Source organism: Chionomys nivalis, chromosome 2 (assembly GCF_950005125.1).
Source record: "Chionomys nivalis chromosome 2, mChiNiv1.1, whole genome shotgun sequence".
Lineage (NCBI taxonomy): Eukaryota > Metazoa > Chordata > Mammalia > Rodentia > Cricetidae > Chionomys > Chionomys nivalis.
In genome coordinates, this window is record NC_080087.1 from 124,162,144 (window position 1) to 124,177,338 (window position 15,195).

General features: G+C 44.3%; 1 protein-coding gene and 1 pseudogene across 1 annotated transcript in view; one reads left to right on the plus strand and one right to left on the minus strand.

Annotated features, from left to right (window-relative positions):
* The window catches only part of Mreg (melanoregulin), a 59,598-nt gene extending 44,693 nt beyond the window's left edge, over positions 1-14,905 (plus strand). Inside the window, exons 3-5 of the mRNA XM_057763190.1 lie at positions 9,280-9,370; positions 12,181-12,344; positions 13,187-14,905. Coding sequence (XP_057619173.1) covers positions 9,280-9,370; positions 12,181-12,344; positions 13,187-13,321 — 390 coding nt within the window. The 3' untranslated portion in view covers positions 13,322-14,905. The remainder of the gene's footprint in view (positions 1-9,279; positions 9,371-12,180; positions 12,345-13,186) is intronic.
* On the minus strand, positions 9,666-10,468 carry LOC130870455 (40S ribosomal protein S6-like; annotated as a pseudogene).
* Positions 14,906-15,195: the final 290 nt, after the last annotated feature.

The following is a 15,195-nucleotide window of genomic DNA, read 5'->3' on the forward strand; positions in this document are numbered from 1 at the left end:
TTTTCTAGACAGGGTTTCTCTGAGTAGTCTTGGTTGTCCTGTGATTCGCTGTGTAGACCAGGCTGGCCTCAAACTTGGAGATCTGCCAGCCTTTGCCTCCCACGTGCTGGGATTAGAGGTGTGCACCACCACCGCTCATCAAAATCTGATGAGTTTTTCAAAACAGAAAAGGTTTATTCATGAGGAAGCCAAGTGAGTGGAGTCAGGAGAGCATGCCTCAGCCATTTCTGTTCAAGGATATGGTTTAGTATTTATGATTTTTATTTTTATTTTTTTACTTATTATGTATACAACATTCTGCCTCCATGTATGCCCGCACGCCAGAAGAGGGCACCAGATCTCATTACAGATGGTTGTGAGCCACCATGTGGTTGCTGGGAATTGAACTCAGGACCTCTGGAAGAGCAGCCAGTGCTCTTAACCACTGAGCCATCTCTCCAGCACCCTAGTATTTATGATTAACAAAGCTGGGTGATCTGGGGTATGGGAAAGAGTGGCTAGAGGTGAGGAAAATTGAAAAAAAAATGGCATTCTGTATATGTATAATCAAATTTCATGGCTCTTCCCATTCAGAACATGGTGATGTTAGCATGCTTTGGGTCCTCCGACAGGTGCCTACCAGGCACTTGTAAAAGCCCGCATGAAGGGTTAGCAGTATCAACCATTTTGAGCCACTCAAAAATTCCTAAAAAAACCAATACAGTTTTAACTGTAGCAAGCTCATGAGAACGCATCCCTTAGCTACCCAACATCTTTAGGTGGGTGTGAAACTGGCCATCTGGAAGACAGCGAGGCTAGAAATCTTGTCTCCTGAGCTTCGCCAGGGGAGGTTCCAGCATCAGGAACTGCCTCTGTCCCTGAAGGAGGGGTCTGCCGAGGATAGCAAAGCCTTCATCAGAAGTTGACCTACTCAGCTGAAAAGGCTCATTTCTCTATCAGCTCTGGTTACCAGCAACTAGGCGCTCCTTTCTTAGACTGTGTTCCATTGTAATAACATCCTCTGCTTAGGCCCTAACGCCAAATGTTGAGAGCTGTCGGGGTGACAAGTCCTGGAACCCTCATAGGCCTAAGTGCCAGACCCCTGGACACTGACCCCTCTTGGACTGAATTCCTTGGCACGCCCTCCTCAGAGGTCCATCTAAGCTGGTGTGTATCCTTTGATGTACTGGGTTTCTGTGTTCTGTCATTTGAGCCTGTCCCATCTGGGGGGAGGCAGAGAGGCAGATGGCGGCGAGTGCACCAGCTGTCTAGGAATAGTGAAATAGAATCCAACCCTTCCTGCTTGTGTGCCACATCTGGTGGACTGAGTGAGAAAGCAAGCCTTGAGAGCACCAAGGGGTTTGCTCCTTCTGCCCAGGTGGCCTTGACACTAGTTAGTGCAGGGATCTGATCTCCCTTTGCATAATTGACTGCCTGACACCCTCCTTCCTCGACAGGTCTCCCCAGTGTGTCCCTCGGAGCAGGTTGTATGAGCTCTGGCTGCACTGACCTTTCTGCTGCTGGATAGTGATGGACAGGAGACAATAGAGGAGGACCACCCTTCGTTCTTATTTTTAGTTATTTATTTATCGGTGGTTTTTCGAGATAGGGTTTCCGCCCTAGAACTCTTGCTCTGTAGATCAGACTGACCTTGAACTCACAGAGAACTGCCTTCCTTTGCCTCTGTACTGGGATTAAAGGCGTGAACTACTACTGCCCGGGTTTATTATAATTATTTTGTTTTGTTTTGGTTTTGGTTTTTCGATACAGGGTTTCTCAGTAGCTATGGAGTTATTATTATTATTATTATTATTATTCTCAAATGCATTACATCTCGATCGGTTTTCCTCCCCCCGCCTCTTCCCCCAGTCTCTACTCCTCTTCCCTCCCTTCCCCTTGGTACCTCCTCCCTGAAAATAGAGAAGGGCTGCCTTTTTTCTTTTACTGTTATTATTATTATTATTATTTTAATTCTTCTCACGTATATTGCATCCTGACTGTCATTTCGCTCCCCTCCCCCCCAGTCTCCACCCCCAGACTCTTACTCCCTCCCCCCCAATAGAGGCGGGCCACACATCTGCTTTCTTTTCCCAGGTGACCATCTTTGGGAAGTTTTACATTCTATCTAATTGAATTCTCATTTCCATTCAGGAGGAACAATAGTGCGGGCTAAATTTGGGTCTGATTGAGTGGCAGCTCTTTGAGAAATAAGGAATCTGGGAAGCAAATACTCTTGGACTTTTTGTGGGTTTCTTACTTAATCAGATGAGTTGTTTACTTCACAGACTCTCGCCTGCCAGGTTTCTGCTTCAAATCCTCTTGGGTTTTCTTATGAATGTGATGCCAAATGTAGAGGGCCAGTCAGGGCCCGCCTGTCACACAGTGTGTCCTTGATAGTTCTAGTTCTGAAAGGGGCAGATCTGAACAGTAGCCTTCAAATCTCAAATGCCTGATTAGGCACAGAGTAGAGCGGTTAATGTATTATTTGGTTATATTTCATCTTCGTTGAATTCATTGCTTCTCAAATATATTGAGTCAAAATACCTTCTTATATAACTCTGCCTCGTTCAAAATAGGAAAGGAGTATATAGTACACACTATTTTTTTTTACTTTTACTTATTGCACGTGTATGTGCTCACACACTCGTGCTACCAGTGCACATGTGGTAGTCGAAGGACAGTTTGTGCAAGATGGCACTCTTCCTCCACCACTGAGTCACCTGGCTCTGGCTCGCCCACACGCAGCTTTTTTTAGAGGATGTAGTGCTATGTTCTAGATTTAAAAGAGACTCCACCACCTTCAAAACTTCCTCATGCATCTTATGTGCAGTTGAGCTCAGCAAACCCACTGTAGGCTGCACCGTGTACAGAGTACTACATAGGATATGGATGAACCCAGGTTCTAGTGTCCAAGGCAGTGAAAGAGGCCCTGCACAGACCAGTGTAGCAATGTGTAGACAGTAAACCTACAGCACTGTTCATAAAGTTGCTGAGGGCATTCTAGGGCAGAAGCCAATACTTTCAGTGAAGCTGAGAGAGGTGGTGGCGTTTGAATTGAACTTTGAAGGATAGGTAGGATTTAAATGTAGAGTGATGGTTCTTAACCTTCCTAATGCTGAAATAGTTCCTCGTATTGTGGTGACCCCCAATCATAAATTTATTTTCATTGCTGCTTCATAACTGTGACTTTGCTTCTGTTATGAATTATAATGTAAATATCTATATTTTCTGTTGGCCTTAGGTGGTCCCCATGAAAGGGTCATTCGATCCCCAAAGGGTCATGACCCACAGGTTGAAAAACAGTGATGTATACAAATGAGGATGCTCATTTTTGGTTAAAGGCCCAGAAGCAGTAGAGAACAGTGTGTCTCAGCTCTAATTTCAGCACTCAGGAACTCGGGAGGAGGAAACAAGAGGATTGCTAGTTCCAAGACAGCCTGGGCTACATAGTAAGAGTGTGTCAAAAACAAAACAAAGGGTGTGTGTGTCAGGCGGCGGGGGCGGGGGGGATCCTGCCATTCTAACAGTGTGGATGAACATGGAGGTTATTGTTTTAGGATCTAAATGGGATAAGCCAGACACAGAAAGATAAATGCTGTCTGATTTGAAAACCTTTGTATGGATTCTAATTTATAGAAGCAGAGTATAGAATTGTGGTACCAAAGACTGGGGCTGCTTGTTAGAAAGTACAGTGTTTAAAACTTTGTAAAATTTGTTTTGATGTGTGAGTGTCTGTTTGCCTATCGGCGTGTCTGTCTGTGCACTCTGCGCACACCTGGTGCCCACAGAGTCTGAAGAGAACAGAAAGTGCTCTTAACTGCTAGGCAAGCCCTCCAGCCCTGGATATACAGTGCTTTGATTTTGTGCGGGAGAAACGGTCTATCTTAATGTTTCTGTTGCTGTGAAGAGACACCATGACCACAGCAACTCTTGTAAAGGAAGACGTTTCTCTGCGGCTGGCTTACAGTTCAGAGGTTTAGTCCATTGCCATCATGGCAGGAAGCTAGCCAGCGCTCGGGCAGACATGATGCTGGAGAGGTAGCTGAGAATTCTTGATCTTGATCCACAGAGAGCAGGAAGAGAGACACTGGGCCTGGTTTGACATCTGAGACCTCAGAGCTCATCCTCACAGTAACACACTTCTTCCAGCAAGGCCACCTCTCCAATAATGTCACTCCCAATGAGCCATTTGCACCCAAACCACCATGTGGTCTAAGGAACTGAAATCAGTGGTCCTGTTCACAGCCAGCTCTTGGCACTCCAGGCTGGAAGACAGTGACATGAGATTTCATTTTGTTCCTTTCTTCCATGTTGTTGCTTCAGCCTTCATATCAATTAGTTCTAACCGGATTTGGCCAACAACTGAAGAGGAGAAACCAAAAAATGTATAGTTATGAGCGTCTCTAGGTGTTCATTTCAGCACAAATTTTCCATTTGACTTGGTTCCCAGGTGTGTTTCATGGAATTAATTCCACATTATTCTTGTTGCCAGATCTTTGCTAATTCACTCATTCTTAATATTTAAGGCTACCGCAGCACACGGACCTCAATATACTGTTTTGGAAATTATAGGAAAATAAACACAAGCTAAGGAAATAAAACTTAATGTTTGGTGCTTAATGGAATGAAATTCTCTTGTGAAGCTTATTTAGCTGATCTTGAATTTTTATTTTCAAGTTGTTTCAAGCTTAAAAAGTAAGTCATTAAAATTTAAGTGTTACAGAAGTACACCAAGAACTTGCTCCTTCCTACCACGAGGGACTGAGTCTTATCAGTTATGTACAGATGTGACTAGAGAGGCTTTTTATGCCACCATTTCTCATTTCCCTCATGTTTGCTCTGTTATTTAGAGTTATTTGAAGTACTTAAGGGGAAATTCAGTCACCTCTTCCTGCTTATTTTATTAAATCCAAATTTTAGTTAAGTTCTACTAAGGTTTCTACTTGCTTTAGATTTTTTTAAAGATTTTATTTTTATTTTATGTGCATTGTTGTTTTTGCCTCTGTGTATGTCTGTGTGAAGGTGTCAGATCTTGGAGTTACAGACAGTTGTTAGCTGCCGTGTAGGTGCTGGGAATTGAATCCAGGTCCTCTGGAAGAGCAGTCAGTGCTCTTAACCTCTGAGCCACTTCCAGCCTCTGTTTTAGAGGTTTTTTCCCCCCATTGAACTTTAGGTATTATTATGTTAAAAAAAGAAAATAATCTTATGTGTGGATGAATAGATGTGTGAAAGTTTGATCCTACTAAGCTTTTAAAAAAAGTTTATTTATTTATTATGTATTCAGTGTTTTGCCTGCATGCCAGAAGAGGGCACCAGATCTCATTACAGATGGTTGTGAGCCACTATGTGGTTGCTGGGAATTGAACCTGTGGAAGAGCAGCAACCAGTGCTCTTAACCTCTGAGCCATCTCTCCAGCGTGATCCCATTAATCTTATGTGCAGGTTATTTATAGAAAGGGAGGCTGGGATACTAGGCTGTGTCACCATTCAGCTGGCAAGGATCCTTTTGCTCATGAGTAGATCGTGGGTAGGTAAGAAGTTAGTTCCCAGCAGCCTTTGTCTTCGAAGTGTTTGGCAGTAGTAAGAAGAGTTGTAGCAGGCAAAGGGAGAACATGTGACTGTCCTGGTACAGGACCCAGGCAGTCGCCAGCCACAGCCCAGCCTAGGGTTTGAGACTCTTGCCTTTGAAGACATGGCTCTCTGGAACCGTTGTGACCAGGGCCTACAGCTTGTCATCTTTGGCCCTTTTAGTCTTTTTTTATACCTTCCCTCTCTGTGTCAAGATTTATTTATTTTATGTGTATGAGTGTTTTGCTTCCATGTATGACTGTGTATCATGTGTGTGCCGTGCCCTCAAAGGCCAGAAGAGGTCATCAGATCCCCTGGAATTGGAGTTACGGATGTTAGCTGCCATGTGGGTTCTGAGAACCAAACCCAGGTTTCTGCAAGAACAGCAAGTGCTCTTAACGACTGAGCCACCTCCTAAGCCCATATCAGTTCTCTTATATGAACTTTTATGTTGAGGACCAATTATGGCCTTGCATGAATTGTAGTTTCTCTACTGGGGGAATTGTCAAATAACGAATAATGGACAATAGAAGAAAGTGGCACCTGGATGATCCAAACAAAGGCTTTCTCCTCTTGCCGCCCGCTTATCAGTTATCTTTCTATTGCTAAATATCAACACTGAATTTTATATGAATCCATGCAATTGCCGGGCGGTGGTGGCGCACGCCTTTAATCCCAGCACTCGAGAGGCAGAGGCAGGCGGATCTCTGTGAGTTCGAGACCAGCCTGGTCTACAAGAGCTAGTTCCAGGACAGGCTCCAAAACCACAGAGAAACCCTGTCTCGAAACCCCCTGCCCCCCAAAAAAAATGAATCCATGCAATTTCAGTGTCTCTAACTCTGAAAAATAAAACTTTTTGTCTATACATGGAAAGGGTCATGTCAGGGGCATCAGCACCAGACAGACAGTTTAGTAGACCTTCAGTCACAAGTTAGTGAAGCCACCTAGTGGTTTGTTGCATAAATTAAGGTTCTGGGTTCTTGTAAAGCAGGTCTTTTAAAGGTTCATTTTAAAATTTATTTACTAATTATTATTATTTTGGTTTTTCAAGACAGGGTTTCTCTGTGTAGCTTTGGAGACTGCCATTCTGCAACTCACTCTCTAGACCAGGCTGGCCTTGAACTCACAGAGATCCATCTGCCTCTGCCTCCTGAGTGCTGGAATTAAAGGCATGTACCATCACCACCCAGCAAAAGGTTAATTTTTTATTATTTTTAATTATGAGTATGTGTCTGTGGGTATGTGTACATGCATGCAGGTACCGTGGTGGCAAAGGCATCAGACTCCCCTGGAACTGGAGTTTCAGGCAGTTATGAGCCATCTAACATAAGTGCCGGGAACCAGACTCAGATCCTGTGCAAGAACAGTGAGCTCTCTTAGCTGCTCAGCCATCTCTGCAGCCCATCAGTATTGTTTCTGGATTATATCTGCACTGACTCGAGGAAGGATGTGTACTGATTTCTGTTTGAAGGCCATCGAATCAATTGACCCTCACAGTAAGCTGTGGTGTAGGCACTGATACAGCCGTATTGTAGATGACGCGTAGGCAGTGAGGTAGCCTGTCAGTGGGGCTGGACCCAAACCCAGACGGTCTTGTTCAGCACTGTATGTTGTACCGAGCGGTCACCTAAGTACTGTAAGGTCTCTCCACCGAAAAGACCATTGCTCGAGTTTTTCCTTTGCTATATATCCAGTCTGGGGCAGGGATTCACTAGGTATGCTTTAATATGATGCCAAGATGAGGCCAGAATCATATATTATTTATTTTTAAAAATAAAACCCATTATTTTTGGCGTATTGGTGCTTTGTCTGCTCGTATGTCTGTAGATCGTGTGCATGAAGTGCCCCCAGAGGCCAGACAAGGGTGTCAGAGCCCCTTGGGACTGGAGTTGGAGGTGGTTATGACCACTGCGTGGTGCTGTGCTGCACACCTGGCTCCTCTGGAGGAGCCTTGCTCTAACTGTTGGGCCATCCCTGCACCTTTGTGAGTTTCCAGATGATTTGGTTACCCTCACTCCTTAGGTCACAGTCAAAGACTTTGTCCTTGACCCTGGGCATCACACAGTCATGCCTGTGCCTTTGGCTGTGTCACACACTTGTGCACACGTCTTTGGATCTTTTTATGTTTAATTTTTTTTAAGGGAATAGGAAATGCACAACTTCCTGTCTTAGAGAGAGTAGCAGAAAGCCTGCCCTCTTCTCAGGGCATGACCAGTCCTCAGATACAGTCTAAAGTCCAGCCACGACAAAGCACACTTTATTTTGTTAGCTTTTCTTTTTCAAAGTGGTATCTTTTGGAGCGTGTGAGTGGCAGCTAAATTTATTTTTCTTAACTAGGCATGCAAGTTGAAAGGCAGTCTGCAAGGCAAGTGTGTTTTGACGGGAGTTTAGTAGGGAATGAGTGGATCAGTGGAGCGTTTTCAGATCCAGGAGTCAGAATATTAAATAGCTTGCGTCTTACATCCAACATGTAAGATGATGTTCTCTAAAGCTGTGAGTGAGGACAGGTGTCTTCTCTGAGAAAGGAAAAGGTGTTCACTGTAAGACGATTGCTCTTTACAGATAGCTATGTCACCTTAAAAGCAAATTCCTGGGACGCCTTCAGAGAATGCTTAGGCCCTGAAGACCTACGATTCAGCTTCTGTGTTAGGATCTATATGATGTTGTCTATATGATGCCAGTATCACCCGAAGGTTGGCAGAGGACTTTCAAGAATGGAAACTTTTTAATGACTCCCTGTGTGCCTGAGCAATTTACCCTGCCAAGAGAGTGATGCTAAGATACGGTGTGAGAAACACGGCTCAGAATCAGGGTGCTTGGGGTTCCTAAATCTGTTTATCATTCTAATAACACACTGAGATATAGAGTCTTACCTTCTTTTTTTTTATGAGCTTTAGAGTAAAACTTAGGTTCAAACACCACTTTTGATATCTGTTACCTGGAATATATTAGAGTCATCATGTAAATTATTTGAGCCTTAGTTTCTTCATCTATAAACTGCCCCAATATATGGGTTTTATTAGGTCTTTATTGTAGGCAGGCATTGACCTATCTTTTTCTTATGTCTGTGTGTTGTGTGTATGTACATGCATTTGTGGTGTGTTGCATGTGTGTTGTATGTGTGCTTGTGCATATGTGCTGATATGAGCAGTCTTCCTCAGTCACTCTACCTTATTCATAGTACAGGGTATCTCAGTTGAAGCCAGAGCTAACCAATTTGGCTACTCTAGCTATCCAGCTGGCTTCAGGGACCCCCCTACACCCCATATTTCTGTAAAGTTCTAGACAGACCTCTACACCGACTGGGCATTGGGTGCTGAGGATCTGAACTCTGGTCCTCACTCTTGTGTGACAAGCACTCTACTTGTCGGGACAACCCTTGTCCTAATATTTTATACTTTAAGTCTTGACAGTAGTCTTACGTGGAAAGTTTTACTATTGCTAACCCCATTTTTCAGGTCAGGTCACTGCAGTGGAGAAAACTGGTAATCAGAGAGTCTAAGTAACATGTTTAGAAACGATGTCACCCAGAGAGGGACATACTCTTCAACAGTGGCAGCAGAGGACATTCTTTCTCGTCAACCCCGTCTCATCCACACCTCCTTTTCTTTTAGGTTGTGTTTCAGATTAGTGAAGGGCGGAACCACATGTTTAAGCAACATGCATCTCAGAAATGAGGTAGGGGTTTTGGGCCAGAGGTTGTTAGTGAAAGGGGATTTTTATCTCTTGCAGGAGTGGCAGAGACTCAACTATGATATCTACACCCTGCGGCAGATTCGCAGGGAAGTGAGAAACAGATGGAGGAGAATCCTCGAAGACTTGGGTGAGTGTGGAAGGGATCGTGACATGGTGAAATGACTAGTCACGTGCGTCGCCTCTCGCTGCTTCCACCGTGGCTTCCGTAGAAAGGCCACCAGCGCTGACTATTAGTGACTATTAAACTGCCTTCTGCTGATTCATTCTTCAGCTTTGCTTTTATGCTCTCAAGTATAAACCTTGGTATTTCTGTTTTCCCCAGCTCATGTTACTTGGCCATGTGTTCCTTCATCTGTCCCCAAGCATGAGCTAACACAGAGCACTGAGGTCGTATGGGTGTTACCGTTTACTGTTTTTTTTTTTTCAAGGTCTGATCATTTATTTGTTACCCTTACAGACTTATTTTTGACTGGACTCAGACTTAGAAGTAGAAGCTCTCAGCGAGGACAGTCTTCGCCTCTTGGCAATCTGTTCCTGGCGCTTTTCTTTGGCTTCCTTCATTCTCTTGGCCAAAAGTTTAGCATATTCTGCAGCCTCCTCCTTGTTTTTCTTTGTTCGTTGCTTCTTCAGAGCAATACGCCGGCGTTTGTGTTGCAGGACACGTGGAGTCACAAGACGCTGAATCTTGGGTGCCTTGGTCCTGGGCTTCTTACCTTCTTTGTTTAAAGGCTTTCTGACAACGTACTGGCGGACATCATCTTCTTTAGAAAGATTAAAAAGCTTTTGGATTCTGCTAGCTCTTTTAGGTCCCAACCGACGAGGCACAGTAGTATCTGTCAGTCCAGGAATATCCTTCTCTCCTTTTTTTTACAATAACCAAGTTGAGAACACTCAGATTGGCATCCACAATGCATCCTCAGACAGATTTGCGCTTCCTCTCTCCAGTTCTCCTTGGTCTATAACAGGAATGCCCTTTACTCAACAGCAGGCGCACTCTGCCATGGGTCAGGACACCTTGTTTCATGGGAAAACCTTGTTTGTCATTGCCGCCACTGATTCGGACCACGTAACCCTTCCACTCTTCACCCAGGGCATCGGCAGCCACTTCTGTGGCCATGCGCTTCTCATAGAAGGTCCGAAGCTTGCATTCATCATCCACTTCGATGAGTTTCTGGCAGCCGGTGGCAGGGAAGGAGATATTCAGCTTCATCTTCGCACAGCCGACAGCCTAGGAGGCGCTATGAAAAAGAGCCCGTTTACTGTTTTGTCATTATTTATTGATCGAATTAGAGGGGGTTGACTGAGCAAGTAGTAATGGCTACTACTAACATTTCCTAGTGATAGGGTATGGCAGTTTGAAAGAAATAGTGTTTGTAAGAGATAGTTAAACACAGCAGAAAATTCTAAAAGAGGCAAAAGGAAGAAAAGTTACAAGGTTGGGAAAATACACTTGACATTATGGTAGACACTGGATAACGTCAGTAATCTTAATTTTGCTACGGTTGAATAACTATATCCCCACATCATATAAGCTTGCTTTACTGTTCAGAAATGAACACTCACCTTTAAAGTCCTTGATCATTCTTCTTAGAAATAACCTAACCCGTGGCATTAAAGATTTTCAGAGGGGGGATAACAGGTTGTTAGCCCTGGCTGGCTAAGTTGGGGAATAGCGGGGTAAGGTGGGCACTCTGCCCTCTTAACCCTTTCAATATTACTGTGCGTTGGGAGTTTGCAGTGTAAGTCAGCCTGAGCAGGTCTCATCTTTTGATTCTTTTCTATCTTTAGGAAAATAATTTTTACCAGCTGTCCAGACTACCATGAGGAAGGAGATCAGGGCTTTAAGGTGTAGCAACCTGGAGGTGATGTCACTGTGCAGGCCGGGGAGAGGTGCAGGATTCTAGAACAGTACAGTGGCAGGTGCAGTGAGCAGTCAGGGTCAGGACGACCTCCCTCTTAGAGGGAGAAGGGAACAAGGAAGAGCCAGCAAGGACAAACTTGAAAATAGAGGTTTTTCTGTTGTTGCTTTTGTTTTTCTGAGACAGCCCTAGCTGTCCTGGAACTCTGTAGACCAGGCTAGCCTTGAACTCAGAGATCTACCTGCCTCTGTCTCCCAAGTGCTGGGACTAAAGGCATAACCACCACCACCCTGCAAAGATAGTTTTAAGTAAAGAGCCTCCTGCATACACAGAGCTGGGAAGCAGCATTTTTTTTTTTTAAACTGCTTGCTTTTCTGAGGACCTGCCACCCAGCTTCCAAATACATACTCAGAGACTTATTTTTACTTCCAAATGCCTGGCTTTAGCTTGGCTTGTTTCTAGCCAGATTTTCTAACTTAAATTACCCAGTTCTCTTTAACTATGTTTTGCCTCTGGGCTTTTACCTTTCTCTATTCTATATAACTCTCTTTCCTTTCTTACTCCATTGCTGGCTGGGTGGCTGGGTAACTTGGCTGGCTGGGTGACTGGGTGGCTGGGTGGGTGGCTGGCTGGGTGGGTGGCTGCCTGGCCCCTGGCATCCTCCTCTCCTTTCCCTGTTTTCACTCATTGCCCCTCTTCTTGTTCTTCTTCCAAGCCTAGATTTCTCATATTTATTCTCTCCGCCTTGCCTATCCATCTCCTGCCTAGCTATTGGCCATTCAGCTCTTTATTAGACCAATCAGGTTTTTAGGCAGGCAAAGCAACACAGCTTCACAGAGTTAAACAAATGCAACCTAAAAGAATGCTACACATCTTTGCATCATTAAACAAGCGTTCCACAGCATAAACAAATGTTACACATCTTAAACTAATATTCCACAACACTCGGTAGTGCCTCTGACTTTAGTTTTTACTGTACAGAATCCACACTTGGATTCCTTCTTAATAATCTCAGCGATAGTATCGTGGGATGGCACTAGTGATGGCTTCAAACAAGGGCTTTGTGTATCTACCCTAGGTTTTCAAAGGGAAGCCGACTCTTTGCTGTCAGTGACCAAACTCAGCACCATGAGTGATTCTAAAAACACAAGAAAAGCCCGAGAGATGCTGTTGAAACTGGCTGAAGAGACCTCCATCTTCCCAGCCAGCTGGGAGCTCTCTGAGAGGTACCTCTTGGTTGTGGTAAGTAGATGCCTTTCCTCATGGCCCCGTTTTGTTACCTTTTCTGTTATTTCTGGGACCCCCACATCACAACCCCACCAGCTCCACCAGGACAGAGTGGCGAATGGTGATTCCACTGGAAGCACCTGTGACTAATGGCCCCAGAGCCACCTGGGAAGCTTTGAAGAGAAGGATTTCTGGATCCCGTCTAAAGCTGTTGAGACCTGAGTTGTGGCCAGATTGTTTTTCAGATGATTTCTGCTGTGTGGTTAAAGTTTCAACATTAGGTCAGAGTCAAAGTTGCTATCCAGCCTAAGATTGGAAGGGCTGGGTGGATAGTTTAGTTGGTGAATGCTTGTTGTGTAAGCACGAAGAGCTGGGTTTTTTTTTTTCTCCAGCACCCACTTTGGAAGCCTGACATGGTGGCACTGCTTGTGATCCCAGGACTGGGACACAGAGAATAGGCGGACACCTGAGGCTTGATGACTGGCCAGCCTAGCCAAGTCAGGTGTGCACGGCTCCCAGCGAGAGGTAGTGCAACAGAGGTGGGGTGGTTCTTGAGGAACAACACAGAAGGTTAAACTCTGACCTTTGCACGCGGCGTGCATACCGGCCCACCTGAACACATACATGCCCGCACACACTTGCACATACATATACTCACACTCACAAATTTTTGGTGGAAACATCTCTTGGGTAAGTAAAAGGGTGAGGTAAGCCTCTGAGTCTTGAAATTTTTAATGACTGTTTTACTTCCTTGGTGTTATTTCTAGGGCAGGCTTTATTTTTATTAAAATTTCTCATCCGTGTAGCTCAGTTTCCAACTTGATGAGCTTCTTTTTTCGTCTTTTCTCTGATTGCAGGACCGTCTCATTGCTCTTGATGCTGCCGAGGAGTTCTTTAAGATTGCTAGCCGAACTTACCCCAAGAAGCCAGGGATCCCATGCCTGGCAGATGGCCAGAAAAAACTGCACTACCTTCCGTTTCCAAGTCCCTAAAGGATGGCCCGGAAGAGGATCAGAGTTCTTTCACCATGACACCGCAATTTACCAAAGCTGGACCACTGCCTGTGGTTGCAAGTGAGCCAGGAGACGGCTTTCCACACTCAGACACAATTCTGAATCCTACAAAATACACGGTCTTCCTCAGGGCCTTAGCCTGAGAACGCTCTGGTTACATTAAAACACCTGGCAACTATTCATCGAGAAAGGAAGTTAAAGAGTTGGCTGGTGCATAGTTTTTCCTGGCTGGTCAGATTCCAAGAACTCATCGCCTCATTGACTCTATAAGCTACCCTCATCCATCTGTGGAGGACTGGTGTTTGTTTGTTTGTTTGTTTGAGATAGGGTTTCTCTGTAGCTTTGGAGCCTGTCCTGGAACTAGCTCTTGTAGACCAGGCTGGCTTTGAACTCACAGAGCTCCAGCTGCCTCTGCCTCCCGAGTGCTGGGATTAAAGGCATGTGCCACCACTGCCTGGATTGACTAGTGTTTTCTAATCAACAAAATAGCTTGAAGAATAGAGAAAGGTATAAGTGAGCCCTTTATTCCTGCATCAACTTTGAAGTAATCGTTATTAAATGTAATGCTAGACAAAATGCCCCAAATTTCATAAAATTCTAGGCCTCGTGTGACCTCTCTTTGATTTGGAAACGCCTGAAGCAGCTCAGATGCTGGTTGGGGCAACAATTTGAGCATCAGGCGCGGTCATTTAGGAGCATAGGTGAGCCAGGCGATAGAAATGTGTAGCCACGCAGCCCAGATAGCAGAACTTCCTGCAGCTAAGTATCTTCATTTGTGATGCAAGCAGCCTAAACCCTCAACATCAATCCCTAGCATTAAAGTTACCCAGTGGCCTCAGTTTTTATGTGTTGCCCGTTTGTAGTCTCAAAGCCCTTGGCGTTTTGTGGAGACTAGCTTCTGTAAACTGGAATGTCTGACCTCTGCTTCCTGTCTTGAACCTGTTTCCTACTTATCAGCTGAGGGTGGTACCTGCCCAGGGACCTTGTGGTGCAGACTTGTAGCTATGCGAGCGCTGGGTCTTCCATCGGTCTGAACATGATTTTTCAAAATGGAGCCATGCTAACAGTGCAGCTCACCCACAGGAAGAGAAGCCCAGTTTCCCGAGAGCATAAGCAAGGAGCTTGCCAAGAGTTCATGGTTTATTTCGTTGAAAAGCCTTTAAAGACTTGTAGGATTTATCAATCGACTACTGAGAACAGTAGAAATATTTTTATTTTTTAACGATTTTGCACTTCTAACTTCAGGTTGAAAACAAATTTGTATAGTCTGTTCAGGGGGTTGTGACTTGAATAATTTCATATGCTGAGAAGACGTTTTTGCTTACGTACTCCATGTTTAAAATTTACTGGGAAATACATGTCCTCCGTTCAGTAATGCATTGTAGACCAACTTAACAGTTCCGTTTCCAGAGAATTCGCCCTAGTTTAGTAAGTAAGCTAAAGTTTTATTTTTTTAATATTTACTGCTTAATCTCTGTCTCATGTTGTTTGAAATTAGCCCTTTGGATATTTTCACTCACTTCTGTGGGCCTTTAAAAAATAAGCAATAAAATAAACAAAAGAAATTTCAGAACGTTGTGTTGTTTTAATATCTGTATTCAAATTTTGTCATTTTTGATGTTAAAATAGATGAGGTTATCTGTGTCATATACCACAGCCATAGTTCTTATTTTTGGCAATGCACAAGTAAGGGTAAAATTATTTCTGTGGTAATTAAAATGCATGAAATTACCCAGGAATGCTTCTCCAAGAAATTAAAAGACTTCCGCATGGGCTTTAAGTTGAATGCATGTTATATCTCTGACAAATGAGGATTCCTTCCATGATCCTGTAAGTTATAGGGCAAAGAAGCT